Here is a 26,914-nt window from a genome sequence, read left to right as displayed (position 1 = left end):
AACTCCCTTGAATTCGGAAAGGACCAGGGAGACAGGCTCTTGCCTGCTCCTTCCCATCTGAAGGAGGAGACGAATTTCACTGCTTCAATTCCGGCATTAAGCAAAGGCGAAGAAGCATGGGCATCAGTCTCTGTTTCATGATGACAGGAGCAGGGACATTCTAGCTGCAGCTGTGAATTCCTCAAAGTGGTCACATGGCGAGAGCTCATCCTCGAGGAGTTGGTCAGAAAGATCCAGCAGGCCCTGGACAGGATGTTCTGGTATGAAGAGCAATGGGGCTAATGCAGTTTGAATTCCAGCTACTGCTTGAGTTCTTGCAGCTGCCCAGCAGCCTTGTATTGTTGCCAGTACTGATGATAGCTGCCCTAGTGGTGATATCCAGCCCATCAGAGAGGAAGCTTTTTGTGCCCTAGAAGAATGCACTCATAACCCCATAAACCTTTTGACCCCTACAGAGAGAGGCCGAAAAAGTCTCCTTCAACTAACAAGCAATTGTGGCCTTATATTCAATGGGGCAAAGAAGGGAAGTAAGGCATCTGACAAAAAGGTGATCTGACAGTTAAACTGTTAATGACCTTAAAATATCACAACAGAATCCGATGAATATTCAATAAGTGAAGTTCCCTTGCATACGGCGTCCCCGAATACAAACTCTGAAACGCAGGCAGTTCCATCGTTTGGTCCAGATGGAATGAGGGTTCTGAGCCCCATTAGACAACTGTCAAGTCCAGCATCCTGTTTCTAACAGTGGCCAATCCAAGTCGCAAGTATCCAAACATTAGATAAATCACAAGCTACTATTGCTTATTAAGTTCCAATAATAGCAGTTTTCTAGCATATAGCCAGATGGACTCAGGACCAATGGGCTATGATCCCCTGCCAGCAGATGGAGACAGTCAGGTTTCAAAGTTGACATCAACCTACATATACCCTTGTAGTGACCTCAGCCCTTCAGTATTTCTCAGTCTCCAGCAGATGGTGGACGTACCTCTCCCTATAGGGATTGCTGTACTTTTTGGAAGGAAAAATTCTACTTTTAAATTGGAGAAAAGATTGAGCCCCGCTCTCCTGTGATGAAACCTAAAGGTCCCTCCCCAGTTGAGAATTTCTGAGGCGATTTCCAAAATCCCTCAGACGTGTGCCTTGGTCTGGTAGCCAGTTCTTGGTGTGGACTTTGCCTCTTAAGCATCTGAAAGGCAGCGGGTACAGGAAGCTGAGTGTAGTGGTGACAGCCAAAGCCCTCTTCTCCCGCACCCATCTTTACTTATATTCTGTGCCTAATAAGTTTTGGGTGTTCGTAAGTATGAGACATTATGCACACATCCGACATGCACTGCGTGTACCAACACTCTATGGTGTGCAGTACAGTACACACAAAGACGCGCGCAAGATGGCACCGCTGCGACCTACCACGCATTTGGCTGACCAAGCCTAAAGCAGGGCCTAGCCCATCAGGAGGCTGCTCAACCCATCTCTGTACTCAGCTGGTAAGTGCTGATCCCAGGTAAGTAAAAAAAATATTTTACCTCCTGTTTTAGAGAGGTTTTGGTAAGACTTCCTCTGGTCTCCTTGCTCGGCACTCCGTTAGGACGATGTTCCCGATCCCATTGGGGTAAGGGGAGGTGGGATTCGGAGCGGGTTGAGTGACCTCTTGGTGGGCTAGGTCCTGCTTTAGGCTTGGACGTGTGGTTAGTGGCATGCTCAATGTGCCAGACAAAGTTTCTAGAAACTTTGACAAAAGTGTTTTCCATGCTGGGCTCCATTGGATGATGTCACCAATGTGAGGACTAACATCCTGCTGTCCTTGGAGAACACCTGTTACAGGTAAGCAACTCTGCTTTACCTGATAATTTCCTTTCCTTTACTTCTGCTACACCAGTCAAGAAGCCCATCCTGGGATTTGTAAATTGGGCTATCTCTATGAGAGTGAGATCTGATTGACTAAATTTTATAATTTGTAACATGAAAAGAAAAAGATTAATAAAATGGAGACATGGTTTGAGGAGATTTTTCATTCCTCCTTAGATTTTTGTCTAGATTTCTTATCTCAAAGGAAGTAGAGATTTCATTTTTGTGTTTGGTTGATATAATTTAAATTTAACTTTGACACTAGTACTCACTGGCTGTATCTGATTCCATGTATGACATGCATGCAGGTGATTTTTTTTTATTTATTTGGGTTTTTATATACCAGCATTCATGATACAATCACATCATGCTGGTTTACAGTTGAACAGGGGGTGCAAGATACATTAAAACTGGAACATGTGGAGAAGAATTGCAGTTACAAAGAACAAGGGTGATCGAACTGGGAGGAGAGAGAATACAGTAGTTTAACATCATAAAGCGTTATTTACAGATAACTGGTGTGGCTGCATTCTTTAAGTTAATGAGGTGGAGTTTAGGAGGGGTCTAGAAAAGCTTGTTTAAATAGCCACGTTTTAAGTCTTTTTCGGAATGTTGGGAGGCAGGGCTCATGTCGGAGATTCGGTGGGATAGAGTTCCAGAGTGATGGTCCAGCTGTCGAAGGCCCATTCCCTTAAAGTTATATGCCGAGTGAATTTGGTATTAGGTACCTGGAGGGATCCTCTGTATGCTTCTCTGGTCGGTCTTACGGCATTATGTTGGCTGAGCGGGTATTGTAGGTCAAGTGTTGTAAGGTGGTGGATGGTTTTATATATGATGGTGATGGACTTGAAGATGATTCTGAAGTGAATAGGGAGCCAATGAAGGTTTTTTAAGATGGGGGATATGTGGTCTCTTCTCCTGGTGTTGGTAAGAATTCTTGCTGCCGCATTTTGGACCATCTGTAGAGGTTTGGTGTACGAGGATGGGAGACCTAGTAGGATAGCGTTGCAGTAATCTATCTTTGCGAAGATTGCTTGTAGTATTGTTCTAAAATCATGAAAATGGAAAAGCAGTTTTATCCTTTTCAGCACTTGGAGTTTGTAGAAACAGTCCTTGGTTGTACGGTTGACAAATGCTTTCAGATTCATCTTATCAATTATAACTCCTAAGTCTCTGACTTGGGAGGAGAGTGGGTTGATTGGAAGAGTAATGGTGGTGTTGCTGTTTTCTGGGTAAATGAGCAGGAGTTTAATACGAGGTTTAGGCTGGCAAGAAGGTCATTGATTTTTTGGAGGCAGGATTCCCAATGTTCGAGAGTTTTGACTAAGGATTCTTTAAGAGGGATCACTATCTGGACATCATCTGCATAGAGAAAGTGTTTGAGTTTTAGGTTGGTTAGAAGCTGGTACAATGGAAGGAGGTAAATGTTGAAGAGCGTGGGTGATAAGGAGGATCCCTGTGGGACTCCTACAGGTGAGTCATGGTGGGGAGATTCTTTGTTGTGGATTTTCACTTTGTAGCCTCTATTGTTGAGGAAAGTTTTGAACCAGGCTAGTGCCGTACCTGTTATGCCAATGGTTGAGAGTTGGTTTATGAGGATGGCGTGGTTAACGGTATCGAAAGCTGCCGAGAGGTCTAAAAGAATCAGTAGGAATGCTTGTCCTTTGTCGAGCCCGAAAATGAGGTAGTCTGTCAGCGATACGAGGAGAGATTCTGTACTGGAAGCTTTGCGGAACCCATATTGGGAAGGGAATAGGAGTTTGTTATCTTCGATGTAGTCTGAAATTTGAATGTTAACTAGTTTTTCCATGATCTTAGCTATGAATGGTAGGTTGGCGATCGGTCGGAAGTTGTGCGGGTCAGTGGGATCCAAATTTGGCTTCTTTAGAAGTGGTTTGAGGGATGCCAGTTTGAGATCGTCTGGGTATATTCCTTGAGATAAAGAGCAGTTTGATGTCCGCCAGTGTTTGGGAGATGGAGTCGGGGATTGTCATGAGAAGTTTGGTGGGGATATAGTCTGAAGGATATAGTCTAAAAACCCAAAATAAATAAATAAAAAATGAGGAGGGTTTCATTTTCTTTAGCAGTGACTGAATCTCTGTGGCGGAGATGGGTTCGAACGAATCAAGATATATGGTTTTGTTGTTGGTTAGTTGATGTGAGCTCACGTAAGGGGGGGGGGGGTGGAGGTGGGCAGCTGTGATAAAAGGTTGATTTTGTTACGGAAGAACAGAGCCAGTTCTTCGGCTTTTGATTGTGCTTGATTGTTAGGGATAACTGGTGCGTTGATTTGGGTTAGATTGGAAACAAAGGCAAAGAGCGCTTTGGCGTCGAAGACTAGGTCGTGGATCTTGTGCACGTAGAAGCCCCTTTTAGATCTGGAGGTCTTGTACTGGTGGAGTGCCAGTTTATAGGCGGAGAGTGTGCTAGTACAAGGGGCTTTACGCCATTTGCTCTCTGTCTTAAGCTTTGTTTCAGTTTTCTGAGTTCGTTGGTAAACCACGGTTGTCTTTTAGGTGCGTTGGTATTGGATTTTTTTGTTACAAGGGGGCATAGTTTGTTAGCTATGGATTCTGTAATGTTGTTCCAGGAGAGGAGAGCTGTGTTGGGGTTGGTGAGGTCTATGCGAGTAAGTTGTGAGGTTTAGTTGATTGCTGAGGTCTTCAGACAAGCAGGATCTTCTATATTGGAAGGAGGGTTGGGGTGCTCGGACCGTGTTGGTTTCATTCATCGTGAAACTGGTTGAGATTAGTGTATGGTCTGACCAGGGGACCTTCTTGTAATTCAGGTGTGATGAATGGAAATGGTGATGTTAACCCCACAACCCCTCCCCCTCCCCCCCCCAAAAAAAAAAAACCCCTCTGCCTCCAACTACTAGCTGAGGGGGGTAAACCCACATTTTTGACTGGTGTAGAAGTAAAGTAAATTATTAGGTAAGTCTTAATTCTCCTTCAGTTCTACTTTTCTTGTCTTTTAACCACTTTGCTGTCTACAATAGAACATAATTTCCTATCCCATGACTTTAATTTCCTGAGGAGTCTCTCATAAAAGTTTGTCAAATGTCTTCTCAAAATTACATTGCACTATATCCACCGGTTCAGCTTAACCACATGTTTAACGCCTTCAGAAAGATGTAGAATGGTGAGGCACAGTGAACATCTGTGATATTCTGTGATCCCTAGGGAATGGTACTCTGGCATCAAAAGAATACTCTTATTGATCATATGTATTTCCTCCTGGTACTAATTACGGACCATGGGAGAATCCTTTCTGTGCATCTCTTGGAAGGAAATGTGAATTACTAGAAGCAGCAGTACGGAGACCTTGTTTAACATCTACATGATTCCGTTATGCCATTTACTATCAGGACTTGGCTTAAAATATTTCTCATACGCTGATGACTTTCAGATCTTAATACCAATCAATGATGCTATAGAAAAAGCATTTCAAGTCACCTCACTATACTTGAATACAATTAAACAATTGTTACAACAAATAAGACTCTGCATCAATATAGATAAAATGGAAATTCTGTTATTAGAAAAATTGCACCAAATCATACTAATCTTCAATTTAAATTTCAAACATTTAATATTAACTTAGGTACTACTGTCAGAGACCTTGGAATTTTCTTAGATCCCGTATTAAATTTCAAGAATCATATTGCAAAAGAAGGGTATTACAAATTACTGATACTTAGGCTTGAACCATTTCTAGATACAAATAATTTTAGAACAGTATTGCAAACACTGATCTTTACTTCCGTAGACTATTGTAACTCTTTTTCTCTACTTTATGCCCATTGCAGCTATTGCAGAATTCAGCCGTGAGGATATTGACAGGGGCCGGTATTAATGGATCTCTGTTGGTTGCCAGTTGAGCAGAGAGCGCAATATAAAGCGCTTTACATATTACATAAAGCAATACATAATGAAAATGTTGATTGGCTAAATGCGGCAATAAGATTACACACACCGCAGAAAAATCTGAGATCTGCCAATAAAGGCCATCCAATCTTTGGTATCCGCAAAGTTAACTTCCGTAAGGGAAAGAGCATTGTCTTTGGCCGGACCAACTATCTGGAATAATCTGCCAGTCGATTTAAGATTAGAATTGAACACAGCACAATTTAAGAAAAACATCAAAACCTGGTTATATAGGCAAGCTTTTGGCACAAATTGATGAGAAGTAATAAGATCGTATAGTTATGATAACATGGAGCAAGTATGAGCAAGCAGTGAGCATCAAGTAATGATATGAATGTCCGAATTAACTTGTTTGTTCTTTGTTTCTACTTTGTAATTTATTTAAAATTTTAAGAAAGTAAGTGTAACCACAGTCATTGGAGATATTGTTTGTCATTAGTTTGATATTTGTAAATATTGTAAACCGTTATGATGGTTGTATCCAAATGTTTTTAAATAAATATTTGCTAGTTGGCTCATCTGTTGCTGTCTATTGCAGGTACGAGAGAGAAGGTCGTGTCCGCAAGGTGGTAAAGGCCCAGCAGCTCTGGTACGCCATTATTGAGTCTCAGACAGAAACTGGAACACCGTACATGCTCTATAAAGATTCCTGCAACCGCAAGAGTAACCAACAGAACCTGGGAACTATCAAGTGCAGCAACCTGTGTACAGAAATTGTGGAGTACACCAGTCCAGATGAGGTTAGGAAACTTGTAGTCTTCAGTTTGAAGCATTTGGGGCAGGTAGATGTCAAGGGAAGAAGAATATGACCGTGAGTGGCATCAGCTAAGAGATTTTCTGTAACAACTGCTATGTCACGGGTGACTGACTCCAGCCCTCAAGAGCCACAAACAAGCCTGCTTTTCAGAATATCCACAATTAACGTGCATAAGATAATTTGCACATAATGGAGGCAGTGCATGCAAATATCTCATGCATATTCATTGTGGTTATCCTGAAAACCAGACCTGTTCATGGCTGTTGAGGATTGGACAACTTTGTAGCTATAGAGTTGGTGTGGTTTGGGAAGAGCTGTGGATGTGAAAATTGTGAAGCCGTATAGATTTTAGCCCTGGCTGACAAGCTGAGGCCCCTTGCACCAGATATATAAACAGAGTATTGGTGATGGAATCTTGAAAATTAAAAGAACATAAATTGCCGTATAGGGTCAGACCAAGCGTCCATCGAGCCCAGCATCCTGTTTCCAACAGAGACCAATCCAGGCTACAAGTATCTGGCAAGTACCCAAACACTAAAGATCCCATTCTACTGATGCAATTAATAGCAGTGGCTATTTTCTAAGACAACTTGATTAATAGCAGTTAATGGACTTCTCCAACAACTTATTCAAACTTTTTTTTAAAACTCAGCTACACTAACCACATCCTCTGGCAACAAATTCCAGAGTTTGTGTGTTGAGTGAAAGAATTTTCTCCGATTAGTTTTAAATGTGCCCCATGCTAACTTCATGGAGTGCCCCCTAGTCTTTCTATTATCCGAAAGTGTAAATAACCCAAAAATTATTTAAAAAATTGTCTATTCCATGTTACTGTTGCTAGTAATAGCAGTGGCTATTTTCTAAGTCAACTTAATTAATAGCAGGTAATGGACTTCTCCTCCAAGAACTTATTTAATCCTTTTTTAAACACAGCTATACTAACTGCACTAACCACATCCTCTGGCAACAAATTCCAGAGTTTAATTGTGCGTTGAGTGAAAAAGAACTTTCTCCGATTAGTTTAAATGTGCCACATGCTAACTTCATGGAGTGCCCCCTAGTCTTTCTATTGTCCGAAAGAGTAAATAACCGATTCACATCTACCCGTTCTAGACCTCTCATGATTTTAAACACCTCTATCATATTCCCCCTCAGCCGTCTCTTCTCCAAGCTGAACAGTCCTAACCTCTTTAGTCTTTCCTCATAGGGGAGCTGTTCCATCCTCTTATCATTTTGGTCGCCCTTCTCCTTTTTGAAAATAACTATAAGTATGGAAATTGAACTAGATCCCCCCTGCAAGACAGTATATAACACTGCCACAGAGTCATGGAGCCAACTTGCAGGTGATTTTTGTATTGGTCTGCCTTAATTCATTTGAGATTTCTTTCAAGAGTTATACACCTTCCAGCAGGTTAGAAAATACTACATACACTTCAGAAAAATAACATTCCTTTGCACTCAGGCTAATCCACGACCAGTAGGTTATGCATCTCTCCCAGCAGATGGAGACTGAGTAAAGCTGACGTTATGAGATATATAGCCCTGCACTGACATTAGGTCACCAGTATTCTCCGTCTCCAGCAGATGGTGGATGTGCATTTCCCTACTGGCGATTGCTAGTGGGGAAAAAATCAAAACAAAAAAACACTAAAGGGGAAAGATCAGGAGAGCACCGCTCTACTTCTGAGGTGATACCCTGGGGGGTCCTTTCCTCAGTCGAGTGCCTTGATCTGGTAGTCGGTTTCTGCATGGTCTTAAAACTATAAAAAGGGGCGGGAGAAAGACCAGGAAAGCTTTTGAAGGTGGAAGAAAGACTGGCAGGAAAAGAGGGTGAGACATCCCACTTTTCAATACCAGCTAAGCCAGCAACTGTGACCATGGACTCATTGTGGGACTTAGTGGCAGGCTTAAGTAAAGCTCTTTTTGAGACTAATGCAACTGTGGGAACCCTTAACATAAAGATGGAAAAAATAGAAGATAAATTAGAGAAAACTGTGTCTAGAATAGATAAGATGGAAGTTGAAATTGGAAAAAATACTAATGTTCAATTAAAGTTAATTAAAGATATTACATCAGTATCACGTAGAATTGAACATGTTGAAAACTTTTCCAAACATCTTAACCTCAGATTTACTAATTTTCCTAGGGTTGTGGGACAGACAATAGAGGTTACTCTTAAAAAATATTTTCTTGAAAATTTAAAGCTTAGTGAAGACAGATTGCCTTGTATCACTAGGCAAATATTCCTGAAGTCCTCACAAGGAGTTATATCTAGATTTGAAAACAGACCTGAGGTTGAGATCATGGAAAACTTAACTGGATACTTAGAAAATTCATCTTTAGAATCATGCGATAGGGCAACTCTTCTAGTTACTTTTGCCTCAGAGTCTGATCTGGGTGTTGTTATGAAGAATTTCTTTAAAAATATCTCAACTCCATTTTATGGAGCTGGGGTAAGAGTTTACCCGGACCTTGCTCGTGTTACACAGCAAAGGAGAAGAGAATTTCTAACATTTAGAACCCAGGTTAAGAATTTGGGTTATTCTTTTGTGTTGAGATATCCTAGCAAGTGTATTATTAAACGACAAGAAGAATGCTTTGTTTTTTTATTATCCAGAGCAACTTAAGTCTTTTGTTAATGCTAGAGTAATTCCTGTGAATGTATCTAGCTTACACTAAGTGGGATCTAGAATTGAGCATGGCTACCATTAGTTAGCTTTTCCTGTTAGTAATATGAAAATGATGTTTAGATGAAGCTCCTAAAGATTTTTCTCCTCAGTTTCTTAGTGTAAGGTTTCAGTCAACGAATGAATTTGTAAATTACAATGCAATGACATGACTGTATCCTTGTTTTCCTTAATGTAAGATTGTCTTACTTTATATTGAAAAATTAATAAAGATAAAATAAAAAAAAAAAAAAACTATAAAAAGGCCTAACGGGTACAGGATGTGGAAGCACAGCGGTGAAGGCCTCGGCCCTCTCCCCTCGCAGCCAGAGACCTGATCATGTGCTCAGCTGGGAGGGGCTGAGCTCAGGTAAAAAGAATAAAGCACATAGCATTGGATAGGTAGAAAGGTGTGGGTCCCTTCTTTTATCTTTTTTGGGGTATCTGTTCCTCAGTGCATCTGGTCAGCATCCCTTCTCCTCTGGGGGCCTGAGGTGTGTTAGGCTGCAGCGGTGTTTCGCACATTTTCTTCTGCGCAAGTCCACTGCATAGCTTTGAAGTAACAGTTGCACTTGGGCGTCTAGTTGCAGTGACTGCTGAGACATCGTTTTTGTGGGCATCGACTACATCCATAAGCGCTGGGGCTTGGGCTTCCAGTAGTGGGAGCCCAGAACTTGGACATACAGGGATGATTGTCCAAGTTCTGTATGTCCTGCACTAAGCATTCGGCTGGACGCCTAGTTCACAGCAGCTTTTCACACTTGCTGAGAGCCGTAATTGGACGCTTATCAATAGTGTCGGTGGTGAAAAACCTAAGCGCTTAGTGATATGTACTGCTTGCCATATATGGGCATTGCAGCCTGGTGCCCCCCTCTAATCTTTGGTGCTGTATGGAGGCTCAGGGTGAGTTACCTTCGGCAGATTTTGTGGATGCGGGTCCTTCCCAGCAGCTTGTGGGAGTGGGACTGTGGTTTATCCAGAGTGTCGCCTGGATCTGACGTCCCTCTGACTGGTTTGTCTTTGGGGGCGGATAGATTGGCGGATGCCACGGCAGGGTCCGCAGGGTTTGGAATGGACCCTTCTACCTTTTCTTGGGTGGAATTTTTTCAAGGACTACAGTCCTTCCTCCTGTTTAGTATTGAGTTGGAAAAGATGACAAATAGGTGGGGTAAATCTCAGGTCCCTCGTTTGCCAGAGGGCAAGAAGCCGGTGCCGTGTTTTTGGAGCGTGAGGCCTTTCCAAAGGCTACAGGCATTTTAGTCTCTACAGAGGGCGGCTCTGCAGCGGTCATGCCCATTTGGTAGGTTTCAGTTCTTTTGGCGTAGACATCCCAGGAAGAGCCCAGGCTCTGGTAACAGCCCCTCGAGCCTCACAATGAAGGTGTGCCGACCCACCTGCTGAATCAAGAGATAGGCGGTCGGCTCATGAAACCACCATTCGTGCCTCTCCAATCCTGTGATCTTCGCTATCTCACAGGGAAAGTGATTTTTCTTTTGGCAATCACATCTGCTCGCAGAGTTAGTGAGTTACAGGCCCTAGTTACCTATCTGCCTTACACTAAACTTCTGCAGGACCGGGCAGTACGCCGCACTCACCCTAAGTTCTTGCCTAAGGTAGTTTCACATTAATCAATCCATCATACTACCTATCTTCTTTCCCAGGCCCCACTCCAATCCAGGAGAACAGGCTCTGCATACCCTTGATTGTAAACGCGCTCTAGCCTTCTATCTAGACCATACAGTTGCCCACAGGGAAAGCACTCAATTGCTTGTCTCTTTCCATTCCATCAAATTGGGGCAGCCTGTGGGTAAACAGACTCTCTCTCCTCCTGGTTAGCGGACTTCATATCCTTTTGTTATCAAGAAGCAGGCATTCCACTTCAAGACCGTGTTAAAGCACACTCTGTGAGGGCCATGGCGACTTCAGTAGCACACCTACACTCTGTGCCGCTTGCTGACATTTGCAGGGCTGCTATCTGGAGTTCCCTCTATACCTTCACAGCCCATTATTGCTTAGACAAGGCCAGAAGACAAGATTCCATCTTTGGCCATTCTGTCTTGCGCAACCTTTTTACAACTTGATGTACCAACACCCTTCCGCCTGCCCGTTAGGGTTCAGGATGCCCTCTACCAAATTCCACCCCAGTCCTTGTGCCTGTTGCACATCTTGGGTACATTTGGTGCATTTCTCAGACATCCTCAGCTCGGTACTCACCCATAGTGAGGACTACCATCCTGCTTGTCCTGTGAGAAAGCAAATGTTGCTTACCTGTAACAGGTGTTCTCACAGGACAGCAGGATGTTAGTCCTCACGAAACCCGCCCACCACCCCGCGGAGTTGGGTTCGTTTTCTTATTTTATTTTTCGGCACTTCCTGTAGCTTTAAACAAGACTAAAGGGGGACCCCTGCTGGCTGCAGGGTCAGTGCATTGCTGGGCATGCCCAGTAGTTGCCAGTCAAAGTTCTAGAAACTTTGACAGAAGTTTTCCGTGATTGGGCTCCATCCTATGATGTCACCCATATGTGAGGACTAATATCCTGCTGTCCTGTGAGAACACCTGTTACAAGTAAGGAACATTTGCTTTAGTGTAGCTGGGTTCAAAAAAGGATTGGATAAGTTCTTGGAGGAGAAGTCCATTACCTGCTATTAATCAAGTTTACTTAGGGAATAGCCACTGCTATTAATTGCATCAGTAGCATGGGATCTTCTTGGTGCATCAGTAGCATGGGATATTCCAACATTTTGTTTGCTTTTTTTTTTTGACTGACACAACACACTGAGCTTACAATTTCAATGTATTATCCTTTGACATCTAGATCTTTTTCCTGGCTGGTAGCTCCTAATATGGAACCTAACATCATGTAACTATAGCATGGGTTATTTTTTCCCTATATGCACCTGTCCACACCAAATTTCATCTGCTGTTTGGATGCCCAATCTACCAGTCTTGCAAGACCCTCCTGCAATTTATTACAATCCCGTTGTGATTTAATTACTCTAATTTTGTATCATCTGTAAAACTTAGATTATAAGCCCTCTGGGGATAGGGAAATACCTACAGTACCTGAATGTAAACAGATGTGATATCTCAGATCGAATGTCGTTATAAAAATAATAAATAAATTAGATTACCTCACTCATATTCCCATTACTGCACTGCTAAATTGGTTAGCTTCCCTGATTTCTCTTAGCATTTCATCATCTGTCTCACCATTTTGGCCAGATGGATGGTAGTACACTCCTATCACTATACTCTTACCCAACACACATGGGATTTCTACCCATATAGGTTCTACTGAGCATTTAGTCCTGTTGTACTCTATGCCCTCCTGGACATAAAGCGCCACACCCCACCAAGTCTATCCTTCCTATCATTGCGATATAATTTGTGCCATTGGTTATCCTCCATCCACCAGGCCTCTGAGATGCCAGTTGTCTCTTGCCATTCACTACTATACAATCTAATGCTCCCAGTTTACTTCTTAGACTTATGGCATTGGTATACAAACATTTCAAAGTGATTTTTGTCTGTATTACAACCTGCTTTTCAGTTGATAGGGATAATTTGGAATCCTTTAGCTAAGGTGATTCTTTACTTAAAGGCACATGGAGTACCGTATTTCCACGCATATAACCCGCGGGTAATGTGCGTTTTTACCTACCCCGCATGCCCCCCGCGGGGTATAAACGTGGGCGGGTTATCCAGAAAAAATTTTACAGCAGCGGTTAACATCTCTCTCCCCCCGCCCGGGGGGAGAGAGATGTTAACCGCTGCTGTAAAATTAGGCAATTCAATAAGGCAATTCAATAAGGCAATTCAGGTATTATTATTATTATTTTTTTTAAATTTATACGATACCGTAATAGCCCCGAAAGAAATGCTGCTTAGGTAGAAGGACAAACGCCCTGTATCAGGGCCGCCACGCGCACAACTGTAAACGTTGCCAAGGGAGCGCGAGGTACAAATCTCGCAACACTGTAAGAGCTGTGCCATTGGCTGGGAGAGAAGAGAGGGGCGCTGCGGCAAAATCCCTGCAGACGACCGCTGGCAATCGGGACGCTGAAGAAGGAAGGCTGAGTGAAGGCGCGTGCTGAAACAAAAAGGAGAGCACTCAAGCCCTGCAAGGAACACAGCGATGCGCGAGGAGGAAGCCGCAGCAACCCCTACACGCGTCCGGTGGTGTCGAACGTCGCAGGAGCAAGGCAAGAGTGAAAGCACGCGCCGAGCACAAAACTGGTGATGTCTGGATCGAAAAGGGGAGCTCCGCTGTAGGCTCGCACCCCGGGGCAGGCTCGCACCCCGGGGCAGGCCATGAAAATGCTGGGCATGGGGCTGTACACGGCGCGCAGAGTGCGCAAGGTCAGTGTGCGGGTTATATGAGGAGGCGGGGTATATAAAAACTTTTTTACATAAATCTTGAAAACCTGCGGGTTATGTGTGTGGGCGGGTTATATACGTGGGCGGGTTATTGTCGTGGAAATACGGTACTTTTGATTTTATTGAAACCTCTTTGTTGAGATGCCTTAACTCTCCTGTTTCATTAGTGCCAGCAGCCTGGTTCCACTCTGGTTAAGGTGGAGCCCATACCTTCGGAAGAGACTTCCTCTTCCCCAAAAGGTTCCCCAGTTCCTTACATAACTGAATCCCTCTTCCCTGTACCATCGTCTCATCCACGCATTGGGACTCCAGAGCTCTACCTGCCTCTGGGGACCTGCATGTGGAACAGGGAATATTTCAAAGAATGCCACCCTGGATGTTCTGAATTTGTTTTCTACCTAAAATCCTAAATTTGGCTTCCAGAACTCTCCTACCATGTTTTTTCCTGTGTACCACGATAGCTGGCTCCTCCCCAGCACTGTCTAAAATCCTATCTAGGTAACATGTGAGGTCCGCCAACTTCGCACCAGGCGAGCAAGTTACCATGCAGTCCTCACATCCACTAGCTACTCAGCTACCTACGTTTCTACTAATCAAATCACCAATTATGATGTCTGGCCTAACCTTTCCCTCCTGGACAATAGGCCTGGAAGACTCGTCCTCTGAGTACAATGCATCACCTGGAGAGCAGATCCTTGCTACAGGATCACTTCCTGCTTCACTAAGGTGATGCTGTCCAATCAGGACACCTTTTCTGATCCAAGGCAGCATTGGGGCTGCCAGACTGGATTTGGCTATTATGTCCCTGAAGGTCTCATCAATGTACCTCTGTCTGCCTCAGCAATTCCAGGTCTGCCACTGTAGCCTCCAGAGATTGGACTCATTCCCTGAGAGCCAGGAGCTCTTTGCACTGGGTGCACACATACAACCTCTCACTGGCGGGTAAAAAAAAAATCATACATGTGACACTATGCAAAAGACTTCAATGCCCCCCTCTTGCTTCTGCATTACTACCTTTATCTTAATTTTGAGTTCCTAATTAAGTTTAGGTTGCTGTGAGAGTTGGAATGTGTACAATTAGAGTCCTTTAACTTTATAGGTGGACCTTATGGCAACTCTCAAGAATGCCCAGGTTTGCTGATCCTTCAGCTAATGCAAAGAGTTGGTACTAAAGGGATAGTTGTCTTAGTTCCACTATGGCCAAGAGGGGGGAGTTAGTTTGTTTCCTTGTTGACCACTGAAAGGAAGGACTTTAAGAATAGAGAAGGAAAATGCTTGGGTTGTTCTGGTAGCTTCTTATTGGCTGAGAAGACCTTGGTATATGGAAGTAATAAGATTAAGAACATAAGAGATGCTGTACTGGCTGAGAACAAGGGTCTATCAAGTCCAGTATCCTGTTTCCAGGATGCAGATAGATCTTCCATTCTGGTTCTCAAACTTGAGATGGCCTGAGTCTGATTGTTATGAGAGGGTCCATCTCCATTTTCACACCTATATAGGAAAACGTTACTTCTCTGTAATTTCTACCATATTGAAGGTCTGTTAGAATTCCACATTTCTGACTTGCGGGTGGGTCTGGCATCTGTTTGAATTGTGCTGCAAAGAATTATCTGTGTTTGAGTGGATATCTCTAGCATTTTGGCCTTCCTTTAGCAGGGTCTGAATAGATATGTTTTTAAATTCTTTAAAGGTTCAGGAGACATATTTTGTTACAGGGTTAGAGTTGCTAAGTTCCTTTTGAGGGGTGAAGAGGCTGCATCCCCCACTTTTAGACCAGTGGTTCCCCAGTGGGACCTCAGTTTGGTTCTTAATCTCATTCAAATCTCAAATGTGCTTCTATCAAGGCTCTCTTTAAAGATTTTTCTGGTAGCAGTTTGACTAGTCATAATTCAGAGCTGCAAGCCCTTTCCTGTTTTGTTTATTTGTGCAAATTTAGTTTCTATTTGGTCATTTCCTCTTTCTTGGTCTCTTCTTTCCATCAAAATCAGATGATATCACTGCTATCCTTCTCCAGAGAAGAGTGTTAAAGTAGCAACAGGTTTTTAAGGTTTTTGGATGCCCATTGGGTTCTCATTAGCTACTTGGAGGTCACTAATTCTTTCCAGAAGCCAGATAGATTGTATCTTGTATAGAGTATCATTTAAGATTGAGGTGGCCTCTTCAACATTAGCAAAGTATATTAAAGAAACAATTGCTTCAGCTTAAATGCTTAAGGGTTATCAGTTTCTGGAGGTGCTTTGAACCCATTCAACAAGAGCACAATCTTCTTGGGCAGAAGCAATGGCTCTGCTCTGGAGAATGTTTGCCATTTGGTCATCTTTGCAGTCTTTCACTAAACATTACAAATGGGATATTCATGCTAAGGAGGAATGCAGCCTTCGGACTGCGTGTTCTTAGAGTGGCCCTAACTTCCCCCCTCCCGGTTTAGATGGGCATAAGGAAGGGGTAGCAGAATAAGGAAAGAGAAATTTATGCTTAACTGATGATTTTTTTCTTTTTTTGAATCGTGCTACACCAGACCAGGACCTTCTTGGAAAGTTTGGGCCCTTATAGTGGTGCAAAGGTATTCTTCAGATCAGTATGCAGGATCTGTAATGGTTCAGATAGACAGCTTGTAGGAATGTTTGAGGATAATTCTCTTGTATTCATTTGTAATTAATCTGTCACTTGAAAAGCGAGAGGTAGTTTAAGAGGATCCTTTTTGGTTCCCCAAGCTGCTATTTCAAGTTTTTAATGCATTTCATATTTATAGATTTTTTTAATGCTATGCCACATGTAAGCAATAGTGATGATGATAAAGAAAGTTGTCCTTTGCCTCCATCTGCTGATAGTGGGGAATAATCCACTTGGACTAGTATAGCAAGATTTTAAGGAAAGGAAATTATCAGGTAAACATAAATTTCATCATATATGAACTATCTGCCTACCTGCCTTCCTGAAGAGTCAACTTCTCACACATGCTCAAACACTTTTGAACTCTTGAGCGATGGTGTGTTTCAGTGCCATGACGTTACCCATGCTGAGTTTTCCCACTATCTATGGAGAAACCCCCGTTACAGGTAAGCAATCTTGCTTTCAAGCGCACTAGTAGTGAAGAAGCGCTGGAGCCTTAATGAATTATTTTTGGTTAGACACAGCAATGCTGTTGCATGGCTTATTCTTTGACACGTCTATTCTCTTGGCTTTAGGTTGCAGTTTGTAACTTGGCCTCCATAGCACTGAACATGTATGTGACTCCTGAGCGTACCTACGACTTCACAAAACTGGCCGAGGTGACCAAAGTCATTGTCAGAAATTTGAACAAAATCATCGACATCAACTTCTATCCAGTGCCAGAGGTAAGGGGATGCACTCTGCTAGATACTCGAGTGCTATATGCTGGGTTATTTTGGGGTAGATGGGGAACCAGTTTTATATTATATATTATATATATTATATATAATATTTTTATATATATATTTTTTTTTTAATGTTAATTGCCTAACTGATAGAAATCTTACTAGGTGATGTACAGTATTTTCCAAAGTACATATCACATAACTACGTAATATAATCCAACTTAGATAGACATGTATCCCATTAGCCATGTTTTTAACATTTCATGAAATTTCAAAATCTTTCTTTCTTCCCTTAAGATCGGTGAGAGATCGTTCCATAATTTCAGAACTGGTAAAGAAAATGATCTGTTCCATAGTCGTACATATGCAAAAATAATATATTAAATGAGCAAAATGTCTCACCATATGTTACAAACACACATACATTCGTTTTATTGTTACTTCATAGAAAAATTCAAACTCTCTCACGCCACATTCACTCCATAAATGCTAATTTCCAAAGATAATGTTCATATATATCAATTCCTTTCTCTTCTTACTTACTACGTAAATTCCATTCTCAAAACCTGCTTTTTCAAACTTAATGTGCTTAAAAAACTCAGACCCCTTCTACACACCCAAGACTTCCGCACAGTTATCCAGGCCACCATAACGTCCAAACTAGATTACTGTAATGCTCTTTTCCTAGGACTCCCATACTCTTCCATTAAACCACTACAAATGTTACAACATGCAACAGTGAGACTCATTGCAAACTCGCGTAAATATGAACACATCAACCCCATCCTTAGAGACCTACACTGGCTCCCCATAGCATCTCGTATTGTCTACAAAACCCTCACCATAATGCATAAAGCAATACACCCACAACTCCAAATGGCTAGACGTCCCTTTCACTACTCACCAGTCCAGTCGACCCACCAGAACGACCAAAAAAGGCACCCTAGTTGTACCCTCCCTGAAAACGGCCCATCTCTCCTCTACACGTGACCGTGCACTCTCCATAGCTGGTCCAACTCATTGGAACAGATTGCCACCTGACCTACGCCTCGAACCATGTATGAACAACTTCAAAAAGAAATTGAAAACATGGTTGTTCAAGCAAGCTTACCTGGAATAAAAGACATGCGTGCCCAGAATAAAATGCCACCACAGTTCCCAAAAATAGACTACCCCATGTCTACTCTTTTCTCCTCATATTGAGGAACCATGTTATTGTTATTATCTATTCTTTTACTTCTTGTTACCCCCTCCCAGTTTTGATTTCCCTGTTAAAATGTAATTTCCTAGTTTAACCAGTTTGTGCCGGTATATAAAAATGTTTAAATAAATAAATAAATAAATACTGATATTCACATTCGAAAATACAAGTAGGTGAAATGAGGATCCCTTGTAGGGAATGTGAATACTATTGGGCATGTGAATATGGGATTGTGAATAAACATCAGGAACGTTGATTACATCAGGCATGTGAATACCACCAGTCAGTTGATTAAAAAAGAAAAGGAGCGCAGACACATGAAAAGGACAATGAGGCTCATATAAATATTATGGGAATGTGAATATTTTTTAATGTGCATATTATCGGGTATGTGAATATCGGTCATTTGAAGAAAAGGTATTAATACATATGAACATTTCCTAGCATGTAGCCAGATGGAATCAGGACCATTGGGCTATGTGCTCTTCTGCTAGCAGATGGGAGATGGAGTCAGATTTCAAAGCTGATGTCACTCTAGATATACCCCTGCAGTGAGCTCAGCCCTTCAGTATCTCTCTGTCTCCTAGCAGATGTGGACACTATCTCACACACTAGAATAGTGTTAGGAATTACACCACTCTCCTGCGGTGATACCTAAGGGTCCCTCCCCCAGTCGAGAATTCCTGATGTGATCTCAGATATCCCTCAGAGGTGTGCTTTGGTCTGGTAGCCGGTTCCCAGCGTGGACTTAGCCTCCAGTATGGCTGAAAGGCAGCGGGTGCAGAACCAAGCGTGGCGTGAAGGTAATTCCCTCCCCCCCCCCCCCCCCCCCCCCCCCCCCGCAGCTGGAGACTGCCCAGCACACGATCGGTAAGCACAGAGACGAGGTAAGGAAAAATCTTTAAATTCAGGTCTCCAGAGCTTGGATTGCCATACCGAATTCTTCTTCCGGCGAGGTTAAAAGGGAGCACCGATTGGGTTGAGTAGCCCTGGTTGGGCTAGGCCCCGATCTGGTGCAAGAGTCCACACACATGGAGACCCTCTGGGGGGGCACCATCTTCCCTTCTCGACCGGTGGTATGCGCAGGGCAGGCCGGGCAACTGATGCGCCTAACTTGTGCGCGTCCAATACAGATGCGCACATAGCTGCACGCACAGCTACATGAATAACCGCGAGCACAACTGGTCGCGCATAACTGGGCGCACCCCGCGCGCACAACTACACGCACAGCCGCGTTTCCCTGTACGTACCAGGATCAGTCCAGACACCTGGGTTGTGACTCCGCACCAGCAGATGGAGACAGAGCAAAACTTGTCGGGCATCCCTACATATAGTAAGGCGCCACCCACAGCTCGTCAGTCTTACTCTGTCTCCAGCAGATGGGGCAGGTCCACCCACAGTCTCTGGTGATCCTGGTTAGCTAGTCAGGAGAGTTGGTTAAAAAAAAAAAAAAAAAGGAAAGGGAAATTATTTCTAAGGAAGTTGCGGGGATTTCAAGAAGAGGATCCCGTCCAGATCCTGGAAGCCTCCCAGGGGGGTTGGAAGGTTCTGAGGGGACCATCCCCCCCTGGTCGAGGCCGCTGTTGAGGGCTGAGAGCCCGGCCCTTTCTGGCAGCAGCGTCGGGGGTTGACACCGGGGAGCCCGGTTCACTCACCCCCGTTGGAGAGGAAGAATCAGGACCGGGGCCAGCAGCAAGTAAAAAAAAAAAAAAATAAATTTGGTTTTTTGTATCTTTCTTCACTGTGCCGGCCGGTCGCTCTCTCTCTCGCTCCTTGTGATTCGCGGGTAAAGGGGGGGACCGCCGTGTCGCCGGATCTTACTCTCAAGACTGTGTTTCTTGTGGCAATTGCGTCGGCAAGACGTGTTTCCGAATTACAGGCATTGTCTTGTAGGGAGCCTTTCTTGCGCTTCTCTGAGGCGGGCGTCTCGTTAAGGACGGTTCCCTCCTTCCTTCCTAAGGTGGTGTCAGCTTTTCATTTGAACCAGACGGTTGAGCTGCCCGCTTTTCCGGAGGGGGAGCGTTCTGATCCTGATGCTAGACTGTTGAAGAAACTAGATGTCCGCAGAGTTCTGCTCCGTTATCTGGAACTTACGAATTCCTTTCGGGTTTCGGACCATCTATTTGTTTTGTGCTCGGGGCCAAAACGTGGTGGGGCAGCTTCCCGTACCACGATTGCGCGCTGGCTCAAGGCGGCCATTGCTTCAGCGTACATACTGAAAGGGAAGTCTGTTCCTGCGGGTCTTCGGGCTCACTCGACGCGAGCACAAGCCGCATCTTGGGCGGAGTCTTCGCACGTGTCACCACAAGAGATTTGCAGAGCAGCGACTTGGAAGTCACTGCATACGTTTGCTAGACACTACCGATTGGATGTTCAGGGCCTGGATTCAGGGGGTTTCGGAGAGAGAGTTCTGCGAGCGGGACTCTCTGGATCCCACCCTCGGTAATTCAGCTCTGGTACATCCCAGGTGTCTGGACTGATCCTGGTACGTACAGGGAAAGGAAAATTAGTTTCTTACCTGATAATTTTCGTTCCTGTAGTACCAAGGATCAGTCCAGGATCCCGCCCGTATAGTCTGTTTGGAGTTCTGCAGAGGAGAGTCCGCTCGGTTGGCACTCTATGTTATGTTGTTGAGGCCTCTGGTTCTGGTAGTTCTGATCCAGCCGGGGGTTTGTTGAATTGGCCCGGGTTTCGGGCCGTCTAGTTAGTTAGTTGGAGTTCAATTTTGTGCTTTGACATTACGTAAGACTGACGAGCTGTGGGTGGCGCCTTACTATATGTAGGGATGCCCGACAAGTTTTGCTCTGTCTCCATCTGCTGGTGCGGAGTCACAACCCAGGTGTCTGGACTGATCCTTGGTACTACAGGAACGAAAATTATCAGGTAAGAACTATACGCGTGCATTGAAGCTAGAGGCAATGGCACCGGCACACAAGAAGGCCAAAAGGCACTCTTTGTACAGCCTGCCACATAAGAGCCGCACAGCCTGAACTGGAGCCTTGCCTGTGCCAGCATTGTGAGGAAGCCCAGGGGTAACCAAAGCCTGGTCCCCACTGTCTGGGGATGGGTCAGGATCCACTACAGACAATAGTTCCCCGGACCTATGCATCTCTGAGATGACTTCTCCACAGGAGGGCACCTCAGGCGCTCCTACGCAGACTCTGACTGGGATTAACATGCACCCAGGGTCCTTCTCCTGGTTAGAATTTTTCCAAGGGCTGCAAGCCTTCGTTCAGGCGCAATCAGCCCTGGCTGTGCCCCGGGCTCAACCCCGGCTGGAGGTACAAGATCCTCCTGGCCCTTCCCGGATCCCTTGAGACATGCCTCGCCTAACCAAGAATCTCCCAGACAGGGACCCAGACACCTCCGATGAGGATGGCGACTCCCAGGTAGGAGAAATTCCTCCAGGCCTGGAACCATGCTTCGCTTCTTCCACAAGGATGAATTACCAGCCCTTGTTCTCTGAAGACTCTGGGTATTCCAGGCACGGACCCGATGGTGGAACCAAAGAAAAACAATATTCTGGTGTCCCTTCGTAAAGCCTCATGTTACTTCCCAATGATGGAAGCCATCCAGGAACTGATTGACCTGGAGTGGGATGCCCTGGAAGCCAGCTTCAAAGGGGGTCGGGCCTTGGAAGCCCTATACTCTCTAGAACCAGTGACCGAAGAATACCTGCGTTTCCCGAAGTGGACACCATGGTCTGTGCCGTCTGAAAGCAAACAACAATTCCCGTTGTGGGAGGGGCTGCATTGAAGGATTCTGAGGATAGATGATTGGAATCCATCCTTAAGCAGGCCTTCAATGCAACATCAATGACACAGCAGATTGCTTCCTGCTGCGCACTGGTGGCACGTTCCTGCTTGATCCTCTCGAGAGAGGCAAATAGCTCTGGAACATATACCGGTGAAACGATGGAACCTGTAGCAGCCTTCCTGACGAATGCAAGCTAAGACCTGGTGCGTACCTCAGCCAGAGGTGTAGCCTCTGTCGTGGCAGCTAGAAGACAATTATGGCTATGGAATTGGTCTGCTGACGCGACATCTAAAGCGAATCTCATAAGAATGCCCTTTAAAGGATCTCTCTCTTGTTCGGAAGCGAATTGGAGAAGTTAGCCAGCAAGTGGGGCGAATTCCCGGTGTCTCGACTACCGGAAGATAGGAATAAAAGATGCGTCCCTCTCCCAGAAGAATCAAGGGCAGAGGCTCACAACACTTTAGACCCTATAGGAACTGGCAGTTCCAGGCACCTCGCTTCTCCGGAAGGTCCCAGCCTTTTCGGAACACAGACCAAGAGAGGAGCAGGCCCAGGGGCAGGCTGCAGCCGTACTCCACAATGAGAATGAGCAGACCCATCCACAGGAAGAGGAAATAGGGGGTCGACTTGCCCTCTTCTACCAACGATGGTTCGAGATCACGTTGGACAAATGGGTATTAAACATCATTCGAGAAGGTTACTCTCTGGAGTTTCACAGCATCCTTCGAGACAAATTTATGATGTCGCCCTGCCACTCTCACACTAAGAGACTGGCAGTGGAAGCCACCCTGACAAAGACTACTTAGTCTGAAGGCAATAACTCCGGTTCCTATGCCCCAACAAAATACAGGGTGCTATTCCATTTATTTTATCGTTCCCAAGAAGGAAGGATCATTCTGACCCATCTTGGATCTCAAGAGCATCAACAGTCATCTGCGGATACTACACTTCCATATGGAGACTCTTCGCTCAGTCATAATGGCAGTACAACCAGGAGAGTTTCTGACCTCCCTGGATCTCTCCGAAGCCTACCTTCACATTTCAGTCCATCAAGATCAGTGTTTTCTATGCTTTGCGATACTGGGTCACAATTCCCAGTTCTGAGTGCTACTTTTCAGCCTGGCAACAGCTCCCAGAACATTCTCCAAAATTATGGTGGTCGTGGCGGCAACACTGAGGGAGGAAGGGATCTTGGTACATCCTTACCTGGACGACTGGCTGCTCGGGGCAAAGTCTTCAGAAGAGAGCAGACAGGTGACCAACAGTCAAGACCCTCCTGCAGGAACTCTGTTGGGTCTTGAACATGGGCAAGAGCAGCCTGCAGACCTCTCAATCCCTAGAGAACCTGGGGGCCCGTTTTGACACTGAACAGAACAGTCTTCCTCCCTCCCCCTAGGAGAAGGAAACTGAACAATTACACTGGCTTAAAGATGAACTCTTTTTTAGTTCATCTCCGTGCAGTAGGTGCATACTACCAAGGTGCATATGGTACGCCCATCTCTGTACAGCCTATAGTTGTACATTTCATGCGGGGCCTGCTTCAGTTGAAACCTCCCCCTAAGGCAGAGCTTTCCAAACTTTTCATGTTGGTGACACACTTTTCAGACAAACATAATTTCATGACACAGTAATTCAGTCTACCAGCAAACCAGAAGTTAAAGGTTAAACGAACAAAATGTATTTCAACAATTTATGTATGTTTCCTTAAATATATACATAAATAAATGTTTCACAACACAACCTATCTCATAATAAATATTTGCAGGCTTCCACTTCCTCCATGCTGATCTCGTACATTGTGAGATCGGCATAGAGAAAGTGATACTCTTCCACATTCTCAAAGATTACATGTGCCAATCACTAAAAAGTAATTTTTTTTTTTACCTTTGCTGTCTGATCTTAGTTTTCTAATCGGTCACAGGCTTTTTTTTCCACCTTTCCTTTCTTGTTTTTTTGCCAATTCCTTTTACAGGGTCTTTTTTTCTATTTCTTTTCTCTCCATCTGTCTTCCCTCAAACACACAATCAGGTTCTCATTCTCACACGCTATCTCACACATTCTCACACACACAGGCTCTCACTCACATGCAATCTCACACATCCACAGCTCTCACTCTCACATGCCTCTCTCTCATACATACATACATACTGTCTCTCTCGTGCACATGCTGTCTCACTCTCACACACACAGGCTCTCTCACTCCTACATGCTCTCTTGCTCAAGCACAGGCTCTCACTGGCACATGCTGTCCCTCTGCACGGGTTGCCGAAGGATGGGCTCTTCAGAGGCCCTGATCTTCCCTGGCCGTGACATGGGATCTGCAGCGGCCCTGCTATCGGGTTTCCTCCTCTTCTCGGGCCGTCGCGACGTGGGATCCGCAACGGCCCATTAATGCTGCTCTTCTTCTGTACGCAGCAGATGCTCCTCCTCCTTCCTGCCCACGTGGCTCCGGCAACGTTTTTCTTCCAGGGCTGCACAGGCAGGAAGGAGGAGGAGTGAATGTGACCCTTTTCTTCGGGCCGTGGTGATGTAAGCTCCACCACTGCCCGCCGATCTTCCTGCTATAGTTCCCTGCTTCTGCCGGCCCTGTGGACCGGGCGACACACCTCCACACTACAGGCGACACACTAATGTGTCCCGACACACACTTTGGAAAGCTCTGCCCTAAGGCCTCATGCTATATCTTGGGACCTCAACTTGGTGGTAGCTCAGCTGATGAAAGCTCTTTTTGAGCCATTGCACACCTCTGACAATGAAGTACCTGACCTGGAAGGTCATGTTTTGGTGGCAGGGTAAGAGAGCTCCAGGCCTTAGTGACTTATCCACCTTTCACTGTATACAAGTTCCTGCCTAAGGTAGGGACCGACTTCCATCTTAACCAGTCACTCATCCTGCCAACATTCTTTCCCAGGCCCCATTTGTACCAAGGCAAATGAGCACTGCACAGTTTGGACTGTAAGCAAGCCTTAGCCTTCTGTCTGGAGTGGACAGAAACCCATAGACAGTCCATCCAACTGTTTGTTTTTTATTTTTATAAGAATAGGTTGGGCATTGCTGTTGCCAGACAGACACTATCCAATTGGCTAGCGGATTGCATCTCTTTCTGTTATGCACAGGTGGGACTGCATCTTGAGGGTCATGTCAAGGCTCATTCTGTCAGAGCAATCACAGGGTCAGTGGCTCACTTGCAAGCAGTTTCTGTGGAGGAGATCTGCAAAGCTGCAACGTGGAGGTCTTTCCACACATTCACATCTCATTACTGTCTGGATAGGGATGACAGATTCAACCAGTCTGTTCTTTGGAACCTCTTTGAGGTATAGAACCCAACTCTCCTGCCTAGGGCCTGTTTGGGTTCAGGCTGTCTCCCCCTCTGTTACAAACAGCACCGTTGGTGTTGTGACCATTGGCACCTGGTTGAGTGACTGTGGGTCCCCTTTTGTGTTGGGGAGCAGCCTGTAGCTAGGGATTCACCCATGTGTGAGGACTACCATCCTGCTTATGCTCAGAGAAAGCAGAGTTGCTTACCTGTATCAGGTGTTCTCAGGGGACAGCAGGATGTTAACCCTCACGAAACCTGCCTGCCACCTCAGAGTTGGGTTTCTCCTATTTTTTAATTTTAATTCTGTGTTACAAGACTGGAGAGGGACCCAGCATAGATGCATGGTATAGGCATGCTGTGGATGCTCAGTGTGCCTAGTCAAAGTTCTAGAAACTTTGACATACGTTTTCTGCATCTGGGCTCCATCTGATGTCACCCATGCATGACAACTAACATACTTTTGTCCTCTGAGAACACCTGTTACAGGTAAGCAGCTCTGCTTTACGGAGCTGGCTTTTCTGAGGCTGTGAGGAGTTTAGTTAGCTGATTTCCCCCCCCCCCCCCATTGTAGTTTCAGTAAACGGCTGTTGTAGGTAAGTTGTGTGTGGTGTGTTTTTTTTTTGTTTTTTTTTTTATGGGTGCAGGAACTTGTCTGCTACAGGATAATTCCGGTTCCCCTCTCACCTCAGCTCACGATCCTAAGTTCAGGAAAAGACCATTTTTTTCTTCACAGAATTAGACTTTTATTATCAGGTTTGGCAGGATTAGCATTTAGGAGATAACATATGTCTCTAACATCCTTTCTCTTGAACACCAGTTTACCCTAAAGAAAGTTCTGTACCATAGGTGGCTTAAAACATGCCATAAACCGTAGCCTCCCTAATATATTAATACTTAGTATTAACTTATTTACCTCTGGCGCCAACTTCAGGTGATTTCCCTCTGTTTACTTCTGAAGCAGGCTCTGGCTGGAGGTCTGGAGAACCTTCTGGTACTGGCAGAGCTGCCAGGCAGTCTGGGAATGAGACTTGCCTCCAGGTCTGGTACTGACAGAGCTGCCGAGCTTCTCACTGCCTCAGACTCCGTGCCACCGTCTGACCACAGGCAGGGCGTTTCTTCTCTCTGGTCTCCTGGCCACACTTACTCTTCTTCTTCCTCCTGGATAGCAAGGGTAGGGCTGCTTCGGGCCCGCTCCCTTTCTCCTGATTTGCCCCATCTTATACTTTCCAGCTAATAAATATGCATAAGGTCGTGCATAATCATGTAGTGGGTAGAGGGTCTTTGCCACATTGCAGTTCTTATCCCCCCTCCCCTTTTTCTCTGGGGGGGGGGGTGTGTTTCCTGCCAGTCTGGATCGGTGCTGTCTGCCATGTCAGCTTTTCTCCATTTCAGAGTGCCCCCCCCCCTTATCCAAGGGTTGGGGGCCCCTCTGACCTATGGACTTCCCTTGGCCAAAGGGAAGTCCATAGCTCAAAAACCTTGGCTTCTGGTTTTTGAGCTAAAGTTGCTGCATTGACCCTCTGCCTTGGTTTTATTTACACAGGAGCTTACAAACCAACAGATCTCGATAGGTATTCTTCAGTTCTGGTTACTGTTTTCAGCTGGGCAAATTTCATCTTTTTCCACTGTGACTGTTTTTGGCACGTCAGCATACTTGTCTGCATCCTCCTTTGGCTATCACGATTCATATTGGGTGCTTTCCGTGGGATATCTCCTTACACTGTT

At 44.9% G+C, this 26,914-nt stretch overlaps 1 protein-coding gene across 2 annotated transcripts in view; it reads left to right on the top strand.

Annotated features, from left to right (window-relative positions):
* Positions 1 to 26,914, top strand: part of RRM1 (ribonucleotide reductase catalytic subunit M1) — a 241,352-nt gene that overhangs the window by 180,155 nt on the left and 34,283 nt on the right. For both annotated transcript variants that reach the window (XM_029601937.1, XM_029601936.1), the window contains exons 12-13: positions 6,313 to 6,514; positions 16,764 to 16,913. In XM_029601937.1, the coding sequence (XP_029457797.1) occupies positions 6,313 to 6,514; positions 16,764 to 16,913 (352 nt within the window). The remainder of the gene's footprint in view (positions 1 to 6,312; positions 6,515 to 16,763; positions 16,914 to 26,914) is intronic.

The sequence above is a fragment of the Rhinatrema bivittatum genome, chromosome 5, assembly GCF_901001135.1.
Source record: "Rhinatrema bivittatum chromosome 5, aRhiBiv1.1, whole genome shotgun sequence".
Classification (NCBI taxonomy): domain Eukaryota; kingdom Metazoa; phylum Chordata; class Amphibia; order Gymnophiona; family Rhinatrematidae; genus Rhinatrema; species Rhinatrema bivittatum.
The sequence above is the reverse complement of the archived record's forward strand: the minus strand, read 5'-3'. Positions and strand labels throughout refer to the sequence as shown.